General features: G+C 53.8%; 1 protein-coding gene across 1 annotated transcript in view; it reads right to left on the reverse strand.

Moving 5' to 3' along the window:
- Positions 1 to 3,426: 3,426 nt before the first annotated feature.
- The window catches only part of DNMT1 (DNA methyltransferase 1), a 43,408-nt gene continuing 24,524 nt past the window's right edge, over positions 3,427 to 22,310 (reverse strand). The window contains exons 17-40 of the mRNA XM_052642573.1: positions 20,944 to 21,062; positions 20,518 to 20,610; positions 19,941 to 20,092; positions 19,465 to 19,652; positions 19,174 to 19,357; positions 17,846 to 17,943; positions 17,351 to 17,498; positions 16,246 to 16,361; positions 15,632 to 15,836; positions 15,419 to 15,552; positions 14,294 to 14,467; positions 12,371 to 12,592; positions 11,316 to 11,508; positions 10,327 to 10,411; positions 10,003 to 10,131; positions 9,563 to 9,845; positions 9,100 to 9,241; positions 7,150 to 7,316; positions 6,566 to 6,743; positions 5,670 to 5,865; positions 5,203 to 5,366; positions 4,958 to 5,074; positions 4,100 to 4,190; positions 3,427 to 3,696 (exon numbers count right to left, since the gene is read on the reverse strand). Coding sequence (XP_052498533.1) covers positions 3,665 to 3,696; positions 4,100 to 4,190; positions 4,958 to 5,074; positions 5,203 to 5,366; positions 5,670 to 5,865; positions 6,566 to 6,743; positions 7,150 to 7,316; positions 9,100 to 9,241; positions 9,563 to 9,845; positions 10,003 to 10,131; positions 10,327 to 10,411; positions 11,316 to 11,508; positions 12,371 to 12,592; positions 14,294 to 14,467; positions 15,419 to 15,552; positions 15,632 to 15,836; positions 16,246 to 16,361; positions 17,351 to 17,498; positions 17,846 to 17,943; positions 19,174 to 19,357; positions 19,465 to 19,652; positions 19,941 to 20,092; positions 20,518 to 20,610; positions 20,944 to 21,062 — 3,610 coding nt within the window. The 3' untranslated portion in view covers positions 3,427 to 3,664. The remainder of the gene's footprint in view (positions 3,697 to 4,099; positions 4,191 to 4,957; positions 5,075 to 5,202; positions 5,367 to 5,669; positions 5,866 to 6,565; positions 6,744 to 7,149; positions 7,317 to 9,099; positions 9,242 to 9,562; positions 9,846 to 10,002; positions 10,132 to 10,326; positions 10,412 to 11,315; positions 11,509 to 12,370; positions 12,593 to 14,293; positions 14,468 to 15,418; positions 15,553 to 15,631; positions 15,837 to 16,245; positions 16,362 to 17,350; positions 17,499 to 17,845; positions 17,944 to 19,173; positions 19,358 to 19,464; positions 19,653 to 19,940; positions 20,093 to 20,517; positions 20,611 to 20,943; positions 21,063 to 22,310) is intronic.

Consider the following 22,310-nt stretch of genomic DNA (forward strand, 5'->3'; position numbering starts at 1 on the left):
TGGTGCTACTGGTAAAGAGCCCGTCTGCCAATGCAGGAGACTTAAGAGACGGGTTCAATCCCTGGGTTGGGACGATCTCCTGGAGAAGGGATAGGCTACCTACCCACTTGAGTTTTCTTGGGCTTCTCTGGTGGCTCAGATGGTAAAGAATCTGCCTGCAATGCAGGAGACCCGGGTTCAATCCCTGGTTTGGGAAGATCCCATGAAGAAAGGAACTCACTCCACTATTCTGGACTGGAGAATCCCATGGACAGAGGGGCCTGGCAGGCTAGAGTCCACGGGGTCACAGAGTCGGACACGACTAAGCAACTTTCACAATACTACAATAAAAATTAAAATTTAAGAAAAGGTTCTGCAAGCCACAGGGCATGGCCAAAAAACCAAAACAAACAAAAGACAAAAAAAAAGAGGCAAGTACTGCATGATTTCATGCAGCACGGATTCCATGACTCCAACTCCTGAGGTCCCTAGAGGAGGCAATCCATAGGGACAGAAGGTAGACGGTGGGGGCTGGGGGCTGAGGTGGGGAGGGATGGGGAGTTAGGGTGCTTTTAAAGTGAAGTGTAGTTGATTTACAGTATTGCCAACTTCTATTGTACAGCAAACTGAGTCAACTATACATGTGCCTATTCTTTTCCATATTTTTTCCCACTGTGGTTTATCACAGGCTTTTGAATATAGTTCCCTGTGCTACGTAGTAGAACCTTATTTATCCATCCTATATATAATCATTTGCATCTCTGACCCCAGACTCCCAATCCATCCTTCCCCCAGCCTTCAGAATTGGTGTTTAATGGGGACAGAGTTTCAGTTTCACAAGATGAAGAGAGTTCTAGAGATGGATGGTACTGATGTAACTGCAGTGTGAAATTACTTAGTGCCGTTGAAATGCACACTTAAAAATGGTTAAGATGGAAAATTACATCATATGTATTTCACAATTAAAAAAAAATAAAAATGAACAGGCACGCACACACACACCATAAACCTGAAACCAGTAAAAAACACAGCGACACTATTTATGAAACAGAAAGTAACAAGTGTGGGCAAAGATGTAAAGAGATTTGAACATCTGTGTGTTGCTACCACAAATGTAAAATGGTACAGCTGTTTTTTCTGCTGGTTCCTCAAAAAGTTAAAACATAGAAGTACCCTGTGATCCAACAATTCTGTTCCAAGGTATATACTCCAGAAACTTGGAAGCGGGAACTCAGAGAGATACTTGTACATCAGTGTTTACTCCAGCATTACTCACAATAGCCAGAAGGTGGAAGCAATGCAAATATCCACTGACAGACTGAAGGACAAAATGTGTAGACATACAAGGGAATGCTATTCATCCTTAAAAGGAAGTTCCGACCAGTGCTACAACATGGATGAACCTAGAGAGCGTTCTGCTGAGTGAAAGAAGTCAGACGCAGAAGGCTAACTATGAGCCCATTTATATGAGATGCCTAGACTGGGGAAACTTAGGAAGTATAGGGTAGAGGTTACCAGGGGCTGGGCGGGGGGGAGATGGGGAATAAGGGGTTATTATTTAGTGGCTATAAAGTTTGTTTGGGATGATAAAAATGTTCTGGAAATACACAGAGTGATTGTATTGAATGCCACTGAACTGTACACAAACACACAAAAAGGCTTAAAACCCCTCAAATCTCAGTCATGATTTTTGACAGAATAAATTAGATTATCAGTTGTTAAGTCATTTCCGATTGTGACCCCATGGATTGCAGCATGCCAGGCTTCCCTGTCCTTCACTGTCTCCCAGAGCTTGCTCAAACACATATCCATTGAGTCAGTGATGCCATCCAACCATCTCATCCTCTGTCGTCCCCTTTTCCTCCTGCCTTCAATCTTTCCCAGCATCAAGGTCTTTTCTAATGAGTTGGGCTCTTCACATCAAGTGGCCAAAGTATTGGAGCTTCAGCTTCAGCGTCAATCTCTCCAACACATATTCAGGGTTGATTTCCTTTAGGATTGACTGGTTTGATCTCCTTGCAGTCCCAGGGGCTCTCAAGTCTTCTCCAGAACGATAGTTCGAAAGCATCAATTCTTTTGCGCTCAGCCTTCTTTATGGTCCAACTCTCACAGCTATATGGCTACTGGAAAAAACCATAGCTTTGACTAGACAGACCTTTGTGACACAATGGAAGAGTCCATCCAAGGATGCTCAGCATGGTGCTGTTTACAACAGCAGAAACTTGAAACATTTACTTACTTACTATGTGGTAGATTAGTTGCTAAGTCATGAAGTCATGTCTGACTCTTGCAACCCCATGGACTGTAGTCTACCAGGCTCTTCTGTCCTTGGGGATTCTCCATGCAAGAACACCAGAGTGGGTTGCTATTTCCTTCTTGAGGGGATCTTCCTCACCCAGGGATCAAAGCTGAGCCTCCTGCATTGGCAGGCAGATTCTTTACTGACTGAGCCACCAGGGAAGCCAGATTACTTACGAAGGAGCTGAATGGATTTTACATTTGAACGCTCTCTAGTCCTTTAGTCTTGGGATTAAGGCACCTGTGACTTGCATGTCATGTTCCAGTGGAGGTGCCACAGAGTGCCCTCCTGAACACACAGAGGTGGGGCAGGTGCTACTTGGCTGACTGGGCATGTCAGCCAAGGCCACATCTTAACAGTGGCCCTCTGGGGCGTTTGTGCTGGTGAGTGACACTTCTTTGTCTGCTTCTGCTTCACTGTCACTTTATACAGGTCTTTCCCAAAGATGAACCAAAGAACAGGTCTGTTCCTCCTAGAATTCAGTACCACTGAGTCAGGCTGAAAACGAGGAAAGTCCACCTAACAGATTCTTAAGCAAATAAAGCGTCTGTCTGGGGGTGGCAGGCCAGGGCTCCAAGTGATGCTTCTCTTCTCGTGCCGCCATCCGTCGCGTGGGGCTTCTGGACTCGTGGTCCCAAGACAGCTGCTACACTGCCAGGCATCACAGCCCACTCCAGACCAAAGAGATACAAGGCCACAAGGAAGGCCAACTAAGACTTCCTGGGGACTTCCCTTGGTCCAGTGGTTAAGACGCCATGCTCCCAATGCAGGTGGCATGGGTTCGATCCCTGATTGGCGAATTAAGATCCTGCATGCTTCACAGTGTAGCCAAAAAATAATCAAAATAAAAGGCTTTCCTGGAAACACCACCAGCAAGTTCTACTTTCATGTAATTGGCCAGCACTGAGTCACAATCTCTACCCCAAACACACATGGAATGATCTAACTTCAGATGAACACCTCTGTGGGGTCACACTCAGCACTAAGGACCCCACTCTCATCCGGCCTCAGTGGAGAGGCACCCAGAAGTCCCTCGTAAACTGTGAGTCGCCACCCAGGGTGATTTATAGGAGAGATTTATTTGAAGAAATATTACAACATATAAAAACTACATAAAGTCTTAATTTCCACTTCATACAGTGGTAAATTTGATATAATGCGTAATAAAAAACTTTTAAAATCCCGAATGGACAAAGTACTGCACAGTTTGATCACTAAGTCAAATTAGCCGATAGGCAAATCTCACTGAAGAGCTTCATGTCAGCCAAGGCCACAAACACCGCATACGACACACCTGAACTGACTGATTGACAAGTGAAAATACAACAATATCAGTGCACGCTGGGGATCTCTGGTGGCAGAAACATGGGTGATAGGAGGAGAGAACTAGTCCTTGGCAGCCTCCTCCTTGATTTTAGCTGAAGGGAAATAAAAGGGAGAGTCACTGCAGGGAACGTATGTTACAGTAAGCAACAGACAAGTAAGACAGGTACATTAATCAGGAGCTATGTTAATACCCAGGTGTCGATATTAAAGGATGACCAGGTAAGAACCTGTGGCAGCTCTGTATCAACCTTCAGAGACTGAGCCCTGCTCAGGTGTCCCCTAAAGGCTTCTAGATGGCCTGGGTTAGCGTCCACAGTGGGCCCAGCCGAGCCAGACTCTGCCACAGGACAGAACCGGGCTCCAGTGCCTGTCCACTTACCCACCCACCTGCCTGCTCAGTCTCAGCAACCCTGAGAGAGACGTGAGGCCACTGGGTGAGCTGCCCCAGTCCCAGAGCCTAATGTCACACCCTTGCCGAGTCCGCCCCCACCATACCTGAGGTGCTCTCGCGCGCTTTGGCCAACATGCAGCGCTTGATCTCCAAGCCGATGGCTTTGGCCAGTGGCGGCGGCACAGCATTACCCACCTGCAGGAGGGAAGGAGGGCGACACCTGGTTTGGCACGGCCGAAGTCAGCACCAGCCTCCACTCAGACCCGGGCACTGGGTCCCTGGCCTCAGGCTCACAGGGGCCTCCAAAGCCCTTCCACTGGACCCTCCTCCCACCCCAAACACTGATGGGTCAAGAATCAGCCAGAGAAAGGGGATTTAAAGCGCTTTAGAAAATCTTAGAATCCAGATACAGAAGCCATCAGGTCTCACTTCTGGCTGAATGCTGATACTCCGGGAGAACAGCATGTTGGGGGAGGTGAGGGTGGTGTGAAATGGGAAGGTCTCGCTGTAACCTCAGCCATGCACCTGTTACTTGGATGTACCTTAATTAAGAGCCAAACCTAGTTTTCTGAGAAACAGGAGGAAATATTGGTTCATTTCAACACTTAGTGACAAGACAGTGAATGTGTACCACCACACACTCAGCCTGCTCTGTGTGATGTGCTGGAAGTTTCCTTTGGGCTAAATCTTCTTCCGCTGTCAATAGCAACCACACACTTAGTGATTCCGCCTGACCCATGAGGACCCGAGGCCCCAGGGATGGCTGGTTACCCCTTTCTTACCACCACCCTCCTGGGAGTACTGAGGCCAGCGAGTTAACCAGCTGTGGGGGTTCAGGGTCCCCTCAGAAGTGACCGTGTGAGCCGAGCTCCCCACAGACCCACCCCACCCTCGTCTCCCTCTTGCCGGGCCTGCTTCGTGGGAGCTGCCGGCCAGCCCTGCCTCAGTGTCCATCCACTGACCTGCCGGTGCTTGTCCAGGATGTTGCCGAACAGCCGATAGGTGTCAGGGAAGCCCTGGGAGCGGGCACACTCCCGCACGCTCACCACTCGGTGCTGCTCAGGGTGGAGCACGCGGCCCTGGGGGCGAGAAGCATGGTGGGGGGAGGGTGTGAGAGGCAATCACCTACGACCGTGCCACAGGAAGCCCACGCTGGCCCTGGCCAGTGAGTCTGTCCCCACCAGGCCCGAGGGGCCCGCAGACCTACCTGCTTACCCATGGGCTCAGGGTTGGTGACAGTTGTGCTGAAGAAGCCGTCCCACTCAAGACGCCCGTAGAGGCCAGCCCAGTGGTTGTGCCTGTTCCCAGTGTGGGGCAGGCACCAGGGGATAAGGGTGTTGAACTGTCGGGCCGCAGGCTCACAGGGCTTGCCTGCAGGGAGGCAGGGCTGTGATGGGGCCGTGGTGGAGGACAGTCCACCGGGTGGAGCCTCCCCATAAGCCCTGCTTTCAGCAGCGTTTACTTAGAGCAGGGACACCCAGGTCCGGTGGGTCTGCACCCAGCTCAGGGCCGCTGGCCTCCTGAGCCCCTGCACCTCCTGCTGAGAAAGCCTGAGACCATGCCCCTTCCCTTGAGCCCCCCAAATGGCTGCAGATCCTAACGGGGCTGGAAGCTTCACACCAAGCAGGAGGAAGCCATACCCGGAGGCCAGGGCACAGGGAGGGGTTGCCCCACCTTCCACACAGGAGCAGACCCCACGGAGGGCACCGGCGCTGCTGCAGCCGTTCTTCTTGTCGTGGTAGTTGTACCGCAGCTTCCGGGCCAGGGTGCCGTCAGAGAGCCGCACCTCAATGTTGGGCAGGTCACGCCAGTCCGAGCCCGGGGCCAGGGGGATGTGCCGCATGCGGGCAGCCACCAAGGCGCTCATGTCCTGGAGGAGCACAGAAGGCCTGGCTGTTGCCCAGCTGGGGGAGCACCCAAGCAGGTGCCATGGGGGCTGGGTGCTGTCATGGTGGGCACTGGGCAAGCTGGCGGCGACTAGGAGACCCCAGGCACTTGTATCCCACTGGGGGAGACTGACAGTAACTCCAGTGCACAGCCTGGAGTCATACACGTGCATTGACAACTCCAGAGCGGGGATGTGCGATAAGGGGGGGACGGGTGAAGGGGCGGCTTTGGGCAAGTGCAGGCAGGGTTTGGGAGGAGCTGGCGTGGCACAGGTGGAGCCAGAGGTGGGGAGTCCCGGGGTCTCCCAGAGAACAGGGGTGGTGAGAGATGCGGTGGGAAACAGTGGCCATTCCAGACCTATTTAGGAAGAGTGTAAACTCTTCTAGAGTATAAGGTCTTCCTAGACCTATTACTTCGGAGTAATAAGCTCTGATGAACACCCCATGACCAAGTACTGCGGTGGGGGAGGGTGGTGGTGGAGAGACGGTGGGTAAGAGGAGAAGCAGGAGGCGGTGAGGTGGTGAGGCTGGGGGCCGGCTGAGATAACGCTGGGCTAGGGGTGAGCAATGAAGAGCAGAAGGAGTGGAAGGGGAGGGGCGGACATCAGCTCCTCCAGCCCAGGCTGGGCTCCACCCGCAGCTCTGTCCCCAACAGGCAGCTGCAGGGAGGCCTGCTCTGGTCACCTTGCAAATATGATCCCTGAGGATGGGCTGGTACTGCGAGCCCCGGAGCTGCCTCTGGAACCAGGACTGGGGCTCCCCGTTGTATGAGATCTCCAGTGCCGAGGCCCCGTTCCGGACCTCGGGGAGGTCGGACATCGTGTCCCGCACGGTGATGGTTCGGAAGGGACCTGAGCTCAACCTGCAGCAAAGCATGGAGGGTTGGCACCTCTGGGACACACAGCTACTGTTACCTGAGTCACAGCTGCTGTTACCTGAGTCACAGCTGCTATCCCCGACGGCTGGCACCGTCTTCTCCAGAAAAGGGGACCTCGACTCGGGGTCAAAGGGCTACCCGAGGTCACCGGGGCAGCACTCTCCTCAGACCCTGTGTAGAGCGTGGGCTCTGGCTGTGGCCCTGTACTCAGGGTGCTCGGGCAGGATGAGCCCAGAGGGGCAGAGCGTTCTGGGGGCAGGCTGGACCCCACACCACTGCTCCTCGCTAACAGTTTCTCCGGGCCCAGGGCCTTGTCACTGAGGTCCCCCGGCACCACCCTGCTCCCCCAAGCCTCACCGGCACCACGACCATGGGCGGGCAGGGCTCCTACCTGGTGATGTTGCTGACAAACTTCTTGTCGTCCACCACGACGCTCAGCTGGCAGGCCCGGGGCGCGAACACGTGCAACGGCTCGGGGAACAGAGGGAGTGGCTCCCCAGGGGCTGCAGCCAGGATGATGGCTCGCCTCCGAGTCTGGGCCACGCCGTACTGACCAGCCTGTGCAGGGAGGACCAGAGACGCACAGTCAGCGGGCACCCTGACTCGCTGGTCCGAGGGCTGGGGTCCATGGCATCTGACTTTGGGCAGCATCTGGCCGGTGGGAAGCTCACCCAGAGCCCTTAGTTAACCCACCGTGCTAGTGCTAAGGTGCTTCAGTCACATCCGAATCTTTGCAGTCCCATGGACTGCAGCCCACCAGCTTCCCCTGTCTATGGGATCCCCCAGGCAAGAACACTGGAGTAGGTTGCCATGTCGTTTTCCAGGAAGTTAACCCACAGGCTTCCACCTAACCAGAGTGAGGCCAGAGGGCAGGACAAGCGATCCCAAGAGGTGGCCAGCAACCGCAGGGGAGGTGGGAGTGAGCTCAGGAGATGCTCTCAGCCAGTTCTTTGGACACATGGGGGTGCCGTGGTCTTAGCACTGGGGAGGAGAGCAGCCAGGGGAGACACCAGGAGCCACGCCTCCCGCCTGGCAGCCCACAGTCACAGACACAGAACACGGCCGCCAGCGAGGCTTGTTTGGTGAGGCTGAGACACCGTGGAGACCAACAAGGAGGGCTTGGGGCCGAGTGCCACCTTCTCCCCTCCACACGCTCACTGTTTTCCAGCCATCTCTCCCTCCTGTTTCAGCACCCGTTTCAGTTTAGTCATGCCATCAATTACTGAACAGGCACACACAGAGCAGTCGCTCTTCAGAAGAGGCCTCGTCCCCTCTGACCACCCCAAGGCCCTGTCGCTGCAGACACAGCCACTGAGAGGCCCCTGGAGTTTCACCACGCACACCCTCGAGGTGTTCATAAGCACGTCCATTCACCCAGAGACTCGGCCGTTTAGTCTATAAAACAGCGTGGTCTATGTGTGGTTCCTGACCCACCCTGTGTGGGAGTCTAACTGCTACCTGGAGTTCCACAGCTGGGCCCCCCTACACCCCATCAGGGGAAACAAGCTGGAACCGACGCAGCCAAGAGGTCTCTTGCACATGGTCCCTCAGGACTTGCTGGGGTCCTGGCTCTGAGTTCCTCCAGAATCTCAATGCCAAAGGCTCCATAGTGCAGTGTGGGCCAGCATCTGCCTCCACCAGGCTATAGGTCATCACCCTACAGCCTGGCCCTTTGAGGAGTTTTGTTTTTAATTTTTGGCCACATTCAGCAGCATGTAGGATCTCAGTTCCCCACCAGGGATCGAATCCACACCCCCCCACGTGGAAGTGCTGGGGAAGTCCCCTTTGGAGCTCTGTTTTCAGTTAGCGACAGTTTGTTGCAGCCCAGGGATTGCTGCCCCTGCCTCTGGCCTCTGCGTGTGCCCGTGTGCCCCTGCCCAGGCATGGCTGCCCCCGCCCCTGGCCTCTGCGTGTGCCCGTCTGCCCCCTGCCCAGGGATGTCTGCCCTCTGCCCAAGGATGGCTGCCCCCACCTCTGGCCTCTGCATGTGCCCGTGTGCCCCTGCCCAGGCATGGCTGCCCCCGCCCCTGGCCTCTGCGTGTGCCCATCTGCCCCTGCCCAGGCATGGCTGCCCCCGCCCCTGGCCTCTGCGTGCGCCCGTGTGCCCCTGCCCAGGCATGGCTGCCCCAGCCTCTGGCCTCTGCGTGCGCCCGTCTGCCCCCGGCCCAGGCATGGCTGTCCCCGCCCCTGGCCTCTGCCTGCCCCCACCTGCCCCCGCCCCTGGCCTCCGCCCGCTCCCGCCCGCCCCCGCCCCGGCCTCCGCCTTCGCCAGCCTGCCCCCGCCCGCCCCCGCGCCTGGCCTCCGCCTGCCCCCGCCCGCCTCCGCCCGCCCCCGCCGCACCTGCAGCACACCGAAGGTGCACTGGTAGCCCATGCGGACCAGGCAGCGCAGCGTCAGCTTCAGGACCATGGAGCGCTTGAAGGAGACGAAGTTTCGAACGTTCTCCAAGAGGAAGTAGCGGGGCCGGTAGTAGTCACAGTAGCTGTGGGGGACAGGAGTGACCGAGAGAGTCCGCCCCACGCCTGGAGAGAGCAAGGCGGCCTCCTTGGCCAGAAGTCACTACCAACTGCTTTGACGCCCGTCAAGACAAACCTGCCGGCTCTCAGGGTCTCTCCCTAGTGGAGAGGGAGCCATGAACTCCCTGAAGGCTGAGAGTGGCGCCTCGCTCAGCAGCGGCCTTCTGTAGGAGTGAAGGCTAAAGCGGTGACTGCTTGGCCCTGGCACCAGGCGTTGCAGTACAAGGGCAGGCCATCTAGTTGCCCTTGGGTGGCACTGAACGCAGAGGGGCTTTTGCTCTGTTTACCTGAGGAAGGAGACCACCAGGGAGTTCTTGAACTTGGAGTAGGTTCGAGAGTTGAAGCGGTTCATGCCACTGAAGCCCTGGCAGGGCGGCCCACCGCACAGCATCTCCACGTCTCCCTTCTGAGGCAGCTTCTGGCCGCGGGAGTTGGTCACCTCCCCAGCCATGACCAGCTTCAGCAGGACGTTGCAGTCCTCTGTGAACACCGTGGACCCAGGGTTGTTGAGCCGGAACGCCTGGGCCGCAGGGTCCCACATCTCGATGGCCCAAAGCGTCTCCGAGATGCCTGGGTGGGGGATACAAGGACACAGACGTGTCATGAACTCCCCAGAAAGAGACTCTTTAGTCGGAACTGTGGCCAGGGCCACAGAGGTCTTCCAGACACAGCCTGCCTGATCCAGTTTTTAACAGGTTGTGTGGAGAGACCCGCCCCCGGAGCGTACCTGCTTGGTGGAAGCCTTCTGACAGTCCCCCACAGCCGGAAAACACGTCCAGGGTCCGCAGCTTCGGCAGTTTGATTTCTGTCTCCAGTTCACTAGGCTCACATGTCTGAGATTTCGTCCTGTTTTTTCCTGCAGGAGACAGACCCCAAGTCAGAGCAGGGTCCTGACGGGCTCGCCTCAAAGCCCCTGGTGACTCAGAGTCCACCTCGTTTTGTGGGAGGTAACATCAGAGGCTGCTCTTCCATACTGATTGACTCATGAGTATCCGAGCTAGAGGACACAGACTTGAAGAGGAACCTGGGGGAATGACACACCACGACATACCTTTCCCCTTCCCCTTCCCCTTATTTCCAGGGCTCCGGGCGTGGTTCGGAGGATCTTCAAAGCTTTTGCTCTTGGCATTATAGGCCTGAGGGGGAAAGAACCACAGTGGTCTGGAAGAGAAACACCAGTTCCCTTCTCTAACAAATAGGATTTAAGTTAATTTAATAAGAATATACTTCATTTCTTCCTAAGTATGGCCAGAAGCCAAGAGGGCTTTGATTCTAATAGAGAAAAGGGGAAAAGTCTATTAATAAAAATGTTTTACCTGGCTGACAGAAATTCCTGCTATTTTAAGTACCTGGACTACTCATTCTAAAAATAGGCAAATGTTATAATCAGGCTGTACAGACCAGAACCTGGGGGAGACACGGGTTATCTTAAGACCATACATGCCTGTCACAAAGAAGCTGTGCTCAAACAATGTAAAAGTGATTAGCTTAAATCAACAGACTCCTGGCTCTTCTCTCTCTCAATAACCAGGCCACAAGCTCAGCTATGAGGCTGAAGGGACTGGGGGCAGGGATTCATCTCCTGGGCCTAGAGGTCCATTTCCCTAACTCATAGACACTGGCCAGACCAGCAGAGGCCACCTAACAGTCTACAAAAATTGTTATTTGTGTGTGTGTGTGTGTTAGTCGCTCAGTTGTGTCCGGCTCTTCGCAATGCCATGGACTGTAGCTCGCCAGACTTCTCTGTCTATGGAATTCTCCAGGCAGGAATACTGCAGTGGGTTGCCATTCCCTTCTTCAGGGACTCTTCCCAACCTAGGGTTTGAACCCAGGTCTTCCACATTCCAGATGAATTCTTTACCGTCTGAACCACCAGGGAGGTCTGAGTTATTGCATTAGGATGTTAAAATATTTCATTTTGCTTTAAGTATTAAATTCCAGATCAACCTGAGTGTCACAGACTCATGCTCTGGGTAAGTAAACTTCTCGGGCGCTGTGTCTGACCCAGATGCCCTCCCTGCAGTGAGCCCAGGGCCCCACCTCGAGAAAGTAGAAGCGATCGGGGCCACCAGCAGAGAAGTCCTGGAGGCACTCAGGCAGGTCCTCTCCGTACTCCACGGTGCAGCGGCCCTGCACGGCCTTGAAGTCCACCACGGCCTCCTCATCGCTCCAGTAGAGCAGGTTGATGTCTGCGTGGTAACTGGCCGGGGTAGACTTGTGTGTGTTCTCCGGCCTGGGAGTGCAAGAGTCTTTGTTAGTTCGTTTGTCACAAGCTGAAAATGAATTAAATGGCATATTCCTGGGGATGTGCTCATAGGATCAGAGGGTAAAGACTAGGCCCCATGCCTCACTAAGTCACCTTGATTACTAACCCCCTTAGTTGGCACTAAACACCACAAACTAAGTGGGATTTCTTACTGTGATCTCAACTAAGGGTTTGCTTGCTCTTTATGCCTCCAAGAAGACTGGGTGGGCCTGGGTTGAGACCAGTTGCCGACCTCCTATTGAGAAGCATGTCTAGAGCTGCCTTCTTCCCCCTATGCCTGCCAGATTCCTTGTTCTCTTAGTACCTATTACTTCAAAGACTTCAGAAAAACTTTCCTGTATGTTAGCTAAGAAGTGGAGCAACTGTAGACTTATCTGTATGGATCAGCTTCAGTTTAAGCTCCTAAGTACTATCAGGATCCCAAAAACTCAGTGAAGCCAAGACCTTGGGACAGAGAGAAACCCCAGAAACGGAGAAGAGGGCCTGGAAAAGACAGGAGGACTGGCAGTAGGGAGGGGCGGAACACAAGGGCAGCTTAAACAGGTATCAGGGTTTTGATGGCGCCTAAGACAGAGCCCAGGACATGCCATGCCTGCCTTGGTCGCACTCTGGACCTCGGCTCACTGATCTCTTTTGGACAAAGCTCTGCAGCTCCAAGACAGGAATCCAGGGCTGTGTTACACAGTTGTAGTGATCCTCAGCACCCACCAGGTAGTCAGGAACACCTGGGAGGACTACCTCCTCCGCCCCTTAGACCACCACTGTGTGTGCGACTCACTACCTCCCATGACTCAGGCAGAGGCCCCTGGAGGGCAGAGCCCTCACCGACCTGTAGAACTTGTTGACCCTGATCTTGATGTCTGTCTCATTGGGCCGGCCGTTGCTCTTCTTGCTGCAGAAGATCTCCTTTATGCGGCCAACACGGTAGGGCTCGGGGGCATCCAGGTTGCTGCCCTTGATGTAGTCCGAGTACTTCCGGTAGTGCTCTGGATACAGAGCTTCGTCCACAGGCTCCTTCCGGGGGCGTTTCACAGGACTGGACAGCTTGATGCTGCAGAGAAGCGACTACTCTGAGTGACTGAACGTCAAACGTTAGAAAGTGGTTCGGCGTGACTGACCAGTGATGATCACTGTTTAAATTCCAGCGCCTGAACTAACGCAGCTCAGTACCCTGAGCAGAGATTTAGAGATTCAATCTCATCCACACTTTAACACAGGTATTCCCCATCTGTGCTCTGGGTCTCGCTGCTGAGGTTGTTCACATTCTCCCTGCACCTGGCCTTAGGGCAGGACTTCCTGGCAGGTGGTGTGTTCAGCTCCACAGGTGTGAGTAGCTGTGATAAACAAGCCCTGCCCTGGCAGGAGAATTGCCAGTGAGCTTCCCCTTGCCTTGGACAGGCAACTTGGAAGGCAGAGGCCTTGTCAACCCAGGTCCCTGAGTGACACAACAGTCTTGAGTCCCCTGAACCACAGTGGACACACAGTCCAGGCAAGAGGTAAACTCCTGTGGTCTGAGAGTTGTGGCGGTGGCATAACCTACATTCTGACTGAGGCACTAACCTCGGGGCACTGCGGGAGAGGCCAAGGGAGAAGATGGGCAGTCTGGGGTAGCCGAACCTGGCCCAGCCGAACCTGGCCCAGCCATGTACTGGTGGAATCAGGCCATCACATCAGATGCCAAGCTGCCAGGACCACAGGGCCACACTCTGAAGACAGGAAGTTGAGCAGTTCAGGAGGGCAGGTGCCGTGTGTTCCCGCCAGGCCCCCCAAAGTCTGTCAGGCCCCAGAGACCCTCTGAGCACCTGTGCTCTCACTTCCAGCTGGGCCAGGAATACCTGGTCAACAGCCCTACAGGCCGGCCTCCCCTTCCAGGCCAAGAACTGGTGTTTCAGGGCACCATGCACACTCACTTCGCAGGGCTGGGAGGACTGAGGCTCTGCAATTCAGTGCATGGGTTGACTGGGTTGAACTCATTCAGTTGAATGGGTTCCAATGAGGACTCGAGGAAAATAAGTCGGGAAACTGAGCTAAGCTTGCCAAAATGCTGGTTGTAAATCCAACCACACGCTAGTTCTAAGAACCAACAAGGAAGGGATCAAGTGTGGGAAATATCTGTGGCTTTGATTTTTCCCTGAAGAGCCTCAGTCCTTTGATGTGGAAGTCTTTTGATGCAGTTCCCAGTTACCAAGCAGTAACTCACAGTCAGCCTTTACACTAAGCCAGGCACTGTGCTAATAAGCACCTTTTTTTTTTTTTTAAATTTTAGATATTTTTTTTTGCCACACTGCATAGCATGTGGGATCTTAGTTCCCTGACCAGGGACTGAACCTACTCCCCCTGCACTGGAAGGGCAGAGTCTTAACCACTCAACCACAAGGGAAGTCCCTAATAAGCACTTTTAACTCACTTACTCCTTAGAGGCCTGGCAGGCAAGACAAGATACTCCTCTCCCCATGTGATAACAGGAGCTGGGGGCAGGGTCTCTGACATGACCTGCTGGGCAGGAACCCATCACTGACCCCAGCATCCTCCTTTAGCCAGAAGGCTCTGTCTGACTTCTTTCACAGATGGCTTCACTGCCACAGAAGGACAGTGGCTCCACACAGGACCGCTGGATGGCGTCTGCTCACCACAGACGCCAGTGCGACGGCTCAGCAGCAGCTGGTAGTGGGCTGAGGTGGGGGGCATGTGGTACAGCCAGCCTGCTGCTGGCCCGGAGCGCCTGGCCCCACTGGCTTCAAGGGGCACTCACTTGAAGGTGAAGGCCTCGGGAGGGAGGTACACGCCATCGCCCACCCGGTACTGGACGCCGTTCTTGGTGGCAAGGCTATAGAGAACACGGCCTTCCAGGTCCTGGAGCTGCTCCATGACCCTGGGGATTTCCTTCTGCCTCATTTCGGCCAGACGTGCACAGCTCACACAGAACCTGAAGGAGCAGTGGACAGAAACCAAAGGCCCTTGAGTGGCTGGTGGTGATTGTAAGCAGCTGCCGCTGGCATATTTCCAGAGACTCCGGTGACCAAGAGGAAGTACACACGGATGTTAGAAGGCACTGGCTCTCCTGTACTTTTATGTTCACACTTTGATTGGGAACCAAAGCCCAGAGATATGCACATCAGGAAAATGTCAAGTTGACCCCACTTTTGAGTAGCTAACATAAAAACCCAGAGACATTAGCAATTGACTTAGAATCTGGTAAGACTCCAACATGGATGATAATGCAGACCACGGTAAAGCCAGGAACTCAAACCATGTCAAAGGAGGCTCACACTACTATCTCTAAAGGCTACTGGGACTTGGTAAAATGCAACATTCCTGATTACTAAACCCTTCAGAGGAGAGTTAGAGTGCCTTAAAAACAGATCAAGCCCCAAAGCAGCCCAGGCTGACCGGAGAAGTACCAGAGGCAGCTCGGCAAACCCTCCCAGCCTCGCTCCCACACACTGCTCATGATGCAAGACTCCAGTCACCACCGTTAGTTAAAAAAAGTGAGGTATCAAGGATAGAAAGGAAAACAGGAGCACTAAGCATTTAAGAAGCAAGCCTCTCTAAAAGCATTAGAGTTAAATGGAATCAAAGATCTCACTTATGAGGAAAGACATAGATTTGAGGGAAAGACACAGATTTGTGGGACAGACACAGAAAGACACATCCTATCCCTGAGTGGGACAGCTTCTCATGGGGGTGACCCCGACCCCCAACCAGGCTGTCCACATACTCAGCCACTGCAACCAAGTCAGGCTGGTCTCTAGTTGGCGGGGAGAGCAATCAGAGGATCCAGGGACAGCAGACCCAGCAGAGAGAAGCACAGAACAAGCAGGGCACAGCATCCTAGAGCACCAACAGGGCAGCCTGGGAGCCCAAGCCCTGCACTCACTTGTACTTGTTGTCCTCTGTTGGCTGAGTTTTCGGAGGGGACTCAAATCTCGCGTAGTCTTGGTCGTACCACAGCTGGTAGAAGTAGGTCTTCCCGTCGTCCTCCGACATCAGGGCCTCGGGGTCCACGCCTCCCTGGGGATGGGGCCACCATCAGTCATGATGACCCCGCGCAGCAAGGGGTGGGAACACGTGCAGGGCACCGGGGACTCACCTCCAAGGCCCAGTTCTCCGAGGGGGCCTTATAGATGACCTGCACCTTGCTGTGGATGTACGAGAGCTGCATATCCTCACATTCGTCGACCAGGAACAGCTCCAGGGGGTCCGAAGTGGCCCCGAGGACTGTGTCCGTCCCAGCACAGAACCAGTGGGCATGGAACATCTGCCCATTGCTGCTGTCCTCCCACAGCGCCGTGACCCTGGAGCCGGAAGACGGGGAGGCAGAAGGTTCTCGCTCGGCCGGTGGAGCCGGCGAGGCTCCTCAGGAGCACAGATAACTGTTTGTGGTGTCGCTTGCATATGTACTCAGTCGTGCCTGACTCTTTGTGACCCCATGGACTGCAGTCCACCAGGCTCCTCCGTCCATGGGATTTTCCAGGCAAGAATACTGGTGTGGGTTGCCATTTCCTTCTCCAGGGGATCTTCCCAACCCAGGGATCGAACCCAGGCCTCCTACATTGGCAGAACTCTTTTACCACTGAGTCACCAGGGAAGCCCATTTCTCGGCTTTAGTCTAAAGCAAAGAGCTGCTGCTATTTTTGCAAAACAGGCACCTCCTGCTTTTACTCAAAGTGTGGGCTGAAGTCAGGCAGAAGGAAGGATACAAACCTTGCTAGATACAGTGGTTTTGAAGAGTCGTCTGGAATTACAGAAACACAGTCCCCCACTTCCAGGGTTTCCGAGTCAATGCATACCTTCTTGTAGTAACTCTTCTTCCCGTCAGTCTGAAAACAAGAGCTTAGTTTCAGGAGAGGATGGGTCTGAAGGGCTGTGCAAGGCTTGCCCTGCGAGTTCCTGCCGCTTTACAGAGAAGCATAGCTCATGGCGGTTTCTCTAAGCAGCCGTAAGCTCCAGCAGCCTGGCTACTTACTGCAGAGAGCAGCCCCTCCCCTGGCTGGAAGCCTGCAGCCGAGGCACTCACAGCCCTCTGTCTCCAGCTCCGCCCTCCTTTGTCAGCAAGTCAGATCCTAGCCTTCAATTAGAACAGCGCCACATCCCACTCCCCTCAGACTCACGGACCCCCTTCCTTCTCTCCCACAAGGAAAGCTGGTTCCCACCACACGGCCTCTGCCCTAGTTCCTCATAAGGACTTTAAGTGGCCAGCTGCTCTCCAACCCTTCGGGATGTTGTTCCAGCAAGAAGCCTCTGCGGCCCCAGCCCTCTTCCCGTGCCCCACCTGCCTGACAGCACTTGTGTCGCCCAGACCTAGAGCAGCACCCAGAAGGGGCAGGCCTCAGGCTGGCTGAGGGAACTGGCCCGTCTCCAGCTTATGGACACCAAGGGACCAACACGGAGAACATATTTACTCTCCAGCTGTGGCAAAGGATTTAACTCTCAGGCAGGTGAGCACAGAAACCCCAGAGGCGGTGTGCTAATGCTCCAAACACCAACTCCTAGCGAGGGGGCAGTGAGGGCTCTCCTCAAAACCAGCTTCACAGGGGAACCAGTCTCGCACACCGGGACTGTATCAAATACCCGCTTTGGAGGGCGAGGAACATCGCGTCCTTGGGCACATAAGTAAAAACGCATTTCTGGCGCCTGGCCACAGACCCCAGCCTCTCAGCCGGCTCTGCTCTGCTTGCGGCTGTGGGATGCGTGGGCAGGTTTCTCAGCTCCAGGGTTCCGGCTGCTCTCAGAACGGCTGGCAGTGAGGCACCTGGCTGCTCAGCAGCGCAGCAGCACGAGGGCAGCCGAGGGCCCACTCCTGGATTACCTTGACGGCATCGCCAACCCAAGAGATCCGATTCTTGTTCTGCTTCTTTTTCTTCCCCTGGTGCATCTTTTTGGGTGATGGCATCTCTGGAATATTGTCATCCACTTCCTCATCATCATCTGCCTCCTTCATGGCCATGTTGGGACACCTACAAAGTCACTTGTGATAAGCAAGGTCTTCTTTAAAAAATAAGACCAACTGGGAACTGCCTGGTGGTCCAGGGGTTGGGACTCTGTGCTCTCACTGCCAAGGGCACAGGTTCAATCCCTGGTTGGGGAACTAGGATCCCACAAGCCCCCACAGCGCAGCCGGAAAAAAAAAAGTAAAACCAACTGAAGGTGTTTCACTAAGAAAACAGGGACAGGTTTGGCGACAACGCTAGACAAAGGGATCTTGCCTGTTCTATACGTGTCAACCCAGCTGTCCCACACGAAGCCTATTTGCCATCAGCTGGCATTTCCCTCCATTCCAAACACAATCATTGGCCAAACTTACCTCCTCTTTTGGCAAGCCTGCTTGCTCCGTCCACTACCACCAAATTTAACCATATCCTTACAGGCCTTACACTTTCCACACTCGGGCTGCTGACAAATCTAAAACACATTAAAAAAAATGGAATGGCGTTAGTCACAGCTAATAACCAGTTTTTGGTGAATTTTAAAATATGTAAGTTTAACCTCATTAGAACTCAGGGAAGTAAGAGTTAGGAACAAGACGTGAGGCCTATAAAGGTTAACCCTGAGACACAGTGCTGGCACAGGTGTGGGGAAAGGAGAGCTCAGGTGGCTCAGAGGTAAGCTGGTGACACCACTCTGGAAAACAGTGTTCTAGACCAAAGTCAAGTATGTAACCTACACCCCAGCAATTCTGCTTCTAAGTAGTGAAGAATCACAGAAGACACATTAGAATATCGCACTGCCCATCACCGAGGGATAGGCTGGGACAGTCACAGTGAAATACTACGGAATAAAGTGGTAACTAGGTCTACCCGTATCAACACACAGTAGTTGTGAAAGATGCCAGTTTATGTATATTTTTTAAAAAAGAAAATTTAAAGCTTGGATAGACATGTCCTAGATGAAATAAAAACCAAAACAAGAATGGTGAGGACAGGGAGTTCGCTGGTGGCCCAGTGGTTAGGTCTCCATGTTTCCACTGCTTGGGGGACACGGGTTCAACACACAAATCCCTGTTGAGGGCAGCCACTCAATACGAGGCTGAGGAGACCCTCAGAATCCAGAGACTAGTGTGAATGGAGGATGGTTCTGAAGGCAGCTGCTATATTTTCACTTTCAAGCTTTCATCCAAATTAAGTCAAATAGACGGCAAAACAGATCTGATTCTGGGTCAGTGATAGAATTAGGGAGATTAATTCCTCCAGGGTGAAGTAAATATATATTATACTAAAAAATTCAGAGAGAGGTCGTCTCAGGCCTCAAAGCTAAGCTGGACGAAGCCCCCACTTTCTGAGGAAAGTTACACCATGAGACAAGACAGGATCCTGGGAGGATGACCCCGCTTGGAGGAAGCAGTGCTGGCCTCTGTGGGTCAGTCACCCCTCACCCTCACACGGGGCCTGAGGACACAATGGGACATGGCCAGACTCCTTTGTGGCAGCAGCGGCACTGATGGCAAAGTGCCTGCGCGTGCCTCTTTTGACAGCTGTCCCGTAAGACGTGCAAGTCCCCTTGGATAAGTAACTCCTTCTCTGAGCTCTGTTTTTGGGGGTCACGTCTACGCAGTAAGACTCTCAAGCCAAAAAGAGAAAACAGTGAGCTCCTCAGAGATCATGAGGGCAGGAGAGCCGGCTCAGGCGAGGTTACCTCACAGACGCCGCAGCGCCGGCGCTTGAAGGCATTCTCCTTGTCTTCCTTGTCATCTTTCTCAATTTGCTCCGCAAAGAAAGTGTCGAAGATCTGGTAGACCAGCTTGGTGGTGGTGGCCTTGGTGGGGCCCTTGTCCTTCTCCTTGGCGGGTTGCCGGATGGTCTGCCGCCTTTCGGCTCGCCTGGAAGGGAGATTCCACGGTGTCAGCGGCCCAGGAAGCGCTCCCACAGTGCCCTGCCTTCCAGACTCCGTCTCAGGTCTTCAGACTCACTCCTGCTGCACCCTCACCTTTTTCCCAGGGTGACCCCGGCCAGCTTGATGAGGTCTCTCATGCAGGGGCTCAGGAAGATGGGCTGCTCGTCACTGTCCCCAGCCCGATCATAACTCTCTACTTGCTCCACCACGAACTGGGCATGCCGCAGGAGAGAATCCTCTGTGAATCGATTCAAGTTGAGCATACAAGGAGGAACAGTGGTCTTTTGGAAAAAAAAAAACAGAGGCTTCTCTTAGGCTTAAGCAAAACTGGTTTACGTCAAACAAACATGCTTCTTAGTACATCTATATCACATGTAAATGGGACTTCCCACGTGGCTCGGTGGTGAAGAACCCACTTGCCAGTATCCTTTCCCAGGAAATCCCATGGACAGAGGAGCCTGGAGAGCTGCAGCCCATGGGGTCACCAAGAGTTGGACCCAAATCAGTGAATGAACATCACATGTAAACAATCTGTGAATCTCAGATAATGAAGGACCTAAGCCTCTTACCTCAATCTTATTGATCAGGTCTTCGTAGGTGGAGTCAGGGTTGCTCTGTAGGAACTCAACCACTATCTTACTTATGTAGATCTTCTCCTGCATCACGCTGAATAGTGGTGCGTACTCTGGGCTGGGATCCATCAAGATATACTCGGCAAACGCTGGAGTAGACAGACATATAAGAGCAGTGTGAGCCTGACGGCAGCGGCAGTAGCCAAACGGCAGGGATGAGGCTATGAGGCTCACGGAACAGGCAGTCATTCCACACTCAAATGTCAAAACCCATGAGGTACGGTCAGGGTTAGCTCATTCAGAAGGGGCCTGTCGGAGCCAACCAGAGAAGAGACTGGCCAAGTGGCTTTCCCAGCTCGACTCTGGCTTTTGGAATTCAGTCTGGGTTTCAGCTGCAAGGTCAGTTCCAGGGTCAGCTGTAACTAGTAAGAGAGGCCATCCCAATCAAGCCTGACATGCTTCCCACACAGTCACGAGAGCCCGAGACTTTCTAGAGCCCAACCAAGCCCCGTGGAAGACAGAAGCATCTTTCATTTCAGATTCCAGAACAGTCCACAGTTGGCCACATACTTACAGGTGCTGAAGCCAAGAAGAGCCTTTTCACCTCCATCAAAACCAGCAATCCACCATTCGTTTATGGGCCCAAAATTTTTGCCATTAATACCACCTAAAAGAGGAGGAAAAGGTTTCTTAAAATGAAGTGGACTAAGAAATGGCAACTCACTCCAGTCTTCTTGCCTGGAAAATCCCATGGACAGAGGAGCCTTGATGGGCTACAGTCCATGGGGTTGCAGAGTTGGACACGACTAAAAGAATATGCCTCAAAAACCCAAGCAGGTTAAGTGGCACTGAGTCCCCACCTGAGCCCACACCTCTGATCAGATGAGCAGGGCAGCCTTACTGGAGCCATCAGAGCGAGACTGCTTGTAGCTGCTCACAGCCCAGACTCTGTTCGGTTTATAAACTGACTGTCCCAGACAATCTGGAACATTCCCCTTACCTTCGGGAGATGGGTCATCCTCGTATATCGGCTTCGCTGAACCAGAAAAGAGGAGCTCGACATCTTTCTCAATGAGGCCGGTGTCGATCGGGCAAAGGTGGCCGCGTTTACAGTACACGCTAGATGGGCGACAGAGGCCGTTTACCAGGAGACCAGAGGCAGGCAGAGGCACAGAGCCAAGCTCAGACACGGGGGGAAGGGGTGTGGCTCCTAGACTCCACTACCTCCCTGGCTGCCAGAGCACTGGGTCAGTACAGTGCTCTCACCCCATAGCCTCTGATTCGCCCACCTGGGCACCCAGAGCAAGAGTATGAGAAGGGAATGTGGAGAGGCCAGCAAGACCGACAGCAGGAAGCCTCACAGGGGAGCCCCTGGCGCGTCCTCCCTTGGGGAGTGGCTTGTGGAGACGCACTGGCTGCTCCAATACATCCTACCCAGACCTGTGCCACCACCCCCCCAGCTCCAAAACGTTCTTGCTGCTGAAAATGAAACCTCAAACCCACTGCGCTGTCACTCCTTCCCCGCTCCCCACACCACCCCGGCAATTCCTGATCTGTTTTGTTTCTCTGGATTTACTGCTTCACACTATTTTATGTTTGCGTTATGACTTTCACCTCAAAAAGATTAAAATAATGCGTATTACACAGCATCATAAGAGGTGAGGTGCACTGAGGACATGAGAAGGAGGGACTTCCACCTCCCTCGGGGCCGGGGGGGGGGGGGGTGAAGCCTCAAGTTCAAGAACATCCAACACCTAGAAACACTCCGTGACATTTGGAGAATGTGCATCATTGAGCAGGATGCTGAATTTGAGATAACAGGATGGGATTGGGGTGGGTTCTGCCTACGGACCTGCCTGTGCTGGCCTCAAGGTCAGAAGTGCTGTGCAGGTCTGAGAGTATCCCCCGCCACATTCCCACCGCCTAGGCCCCTGGAAGCCAAGAAATTCTCATCTTGGAATCTTACCAAATTAAGAAAAATGAACACATGAGTACTTTGAGTGGAGCTCTTCTACCAGGCATAGCAGACAGACATGGGGCACAGCCCTGCCATTAGGACCTGAAGCCGTGGGAAGGAAAGACACACAACCACGGAGGGCAGGACACGGTGGATGCACAGAAGGGGAGGAGCCAGGGCCCAGCCTGACAGACTGTCCTCGTGCTCCGTCAGGAGAGGTGACATCAGGGAGAAGTGCCAAGTCCCCAGCCGGGGCAGGGCCCATTAGTGTGCAGAAGGGGCTAGTTTCCACCTGCCACCTTCAGCCCAAGGACCAGAGGTAAACAGAGTCCCCAGCTAACCCAGGTGGTCTGGCTTCAACGGCCTGATGCTCAAATGCATATGCCATTCCTGGGACGTGTGTTCTTATT

Source organism: Budorcas taxicolor, chromosome 7, assembly GCF_023091745.1.
Source record: "Budorcas taxicolor isolate Tak-1 chromosome 7, Takin1.1, whole genome shotgun sequence".
Lineage (NCBI taxonomy): Eukaryota > Metazoa > Chordata > Mammalia > Artiodactyla > Bovidae > Budorcas > Budorcas taxicolor.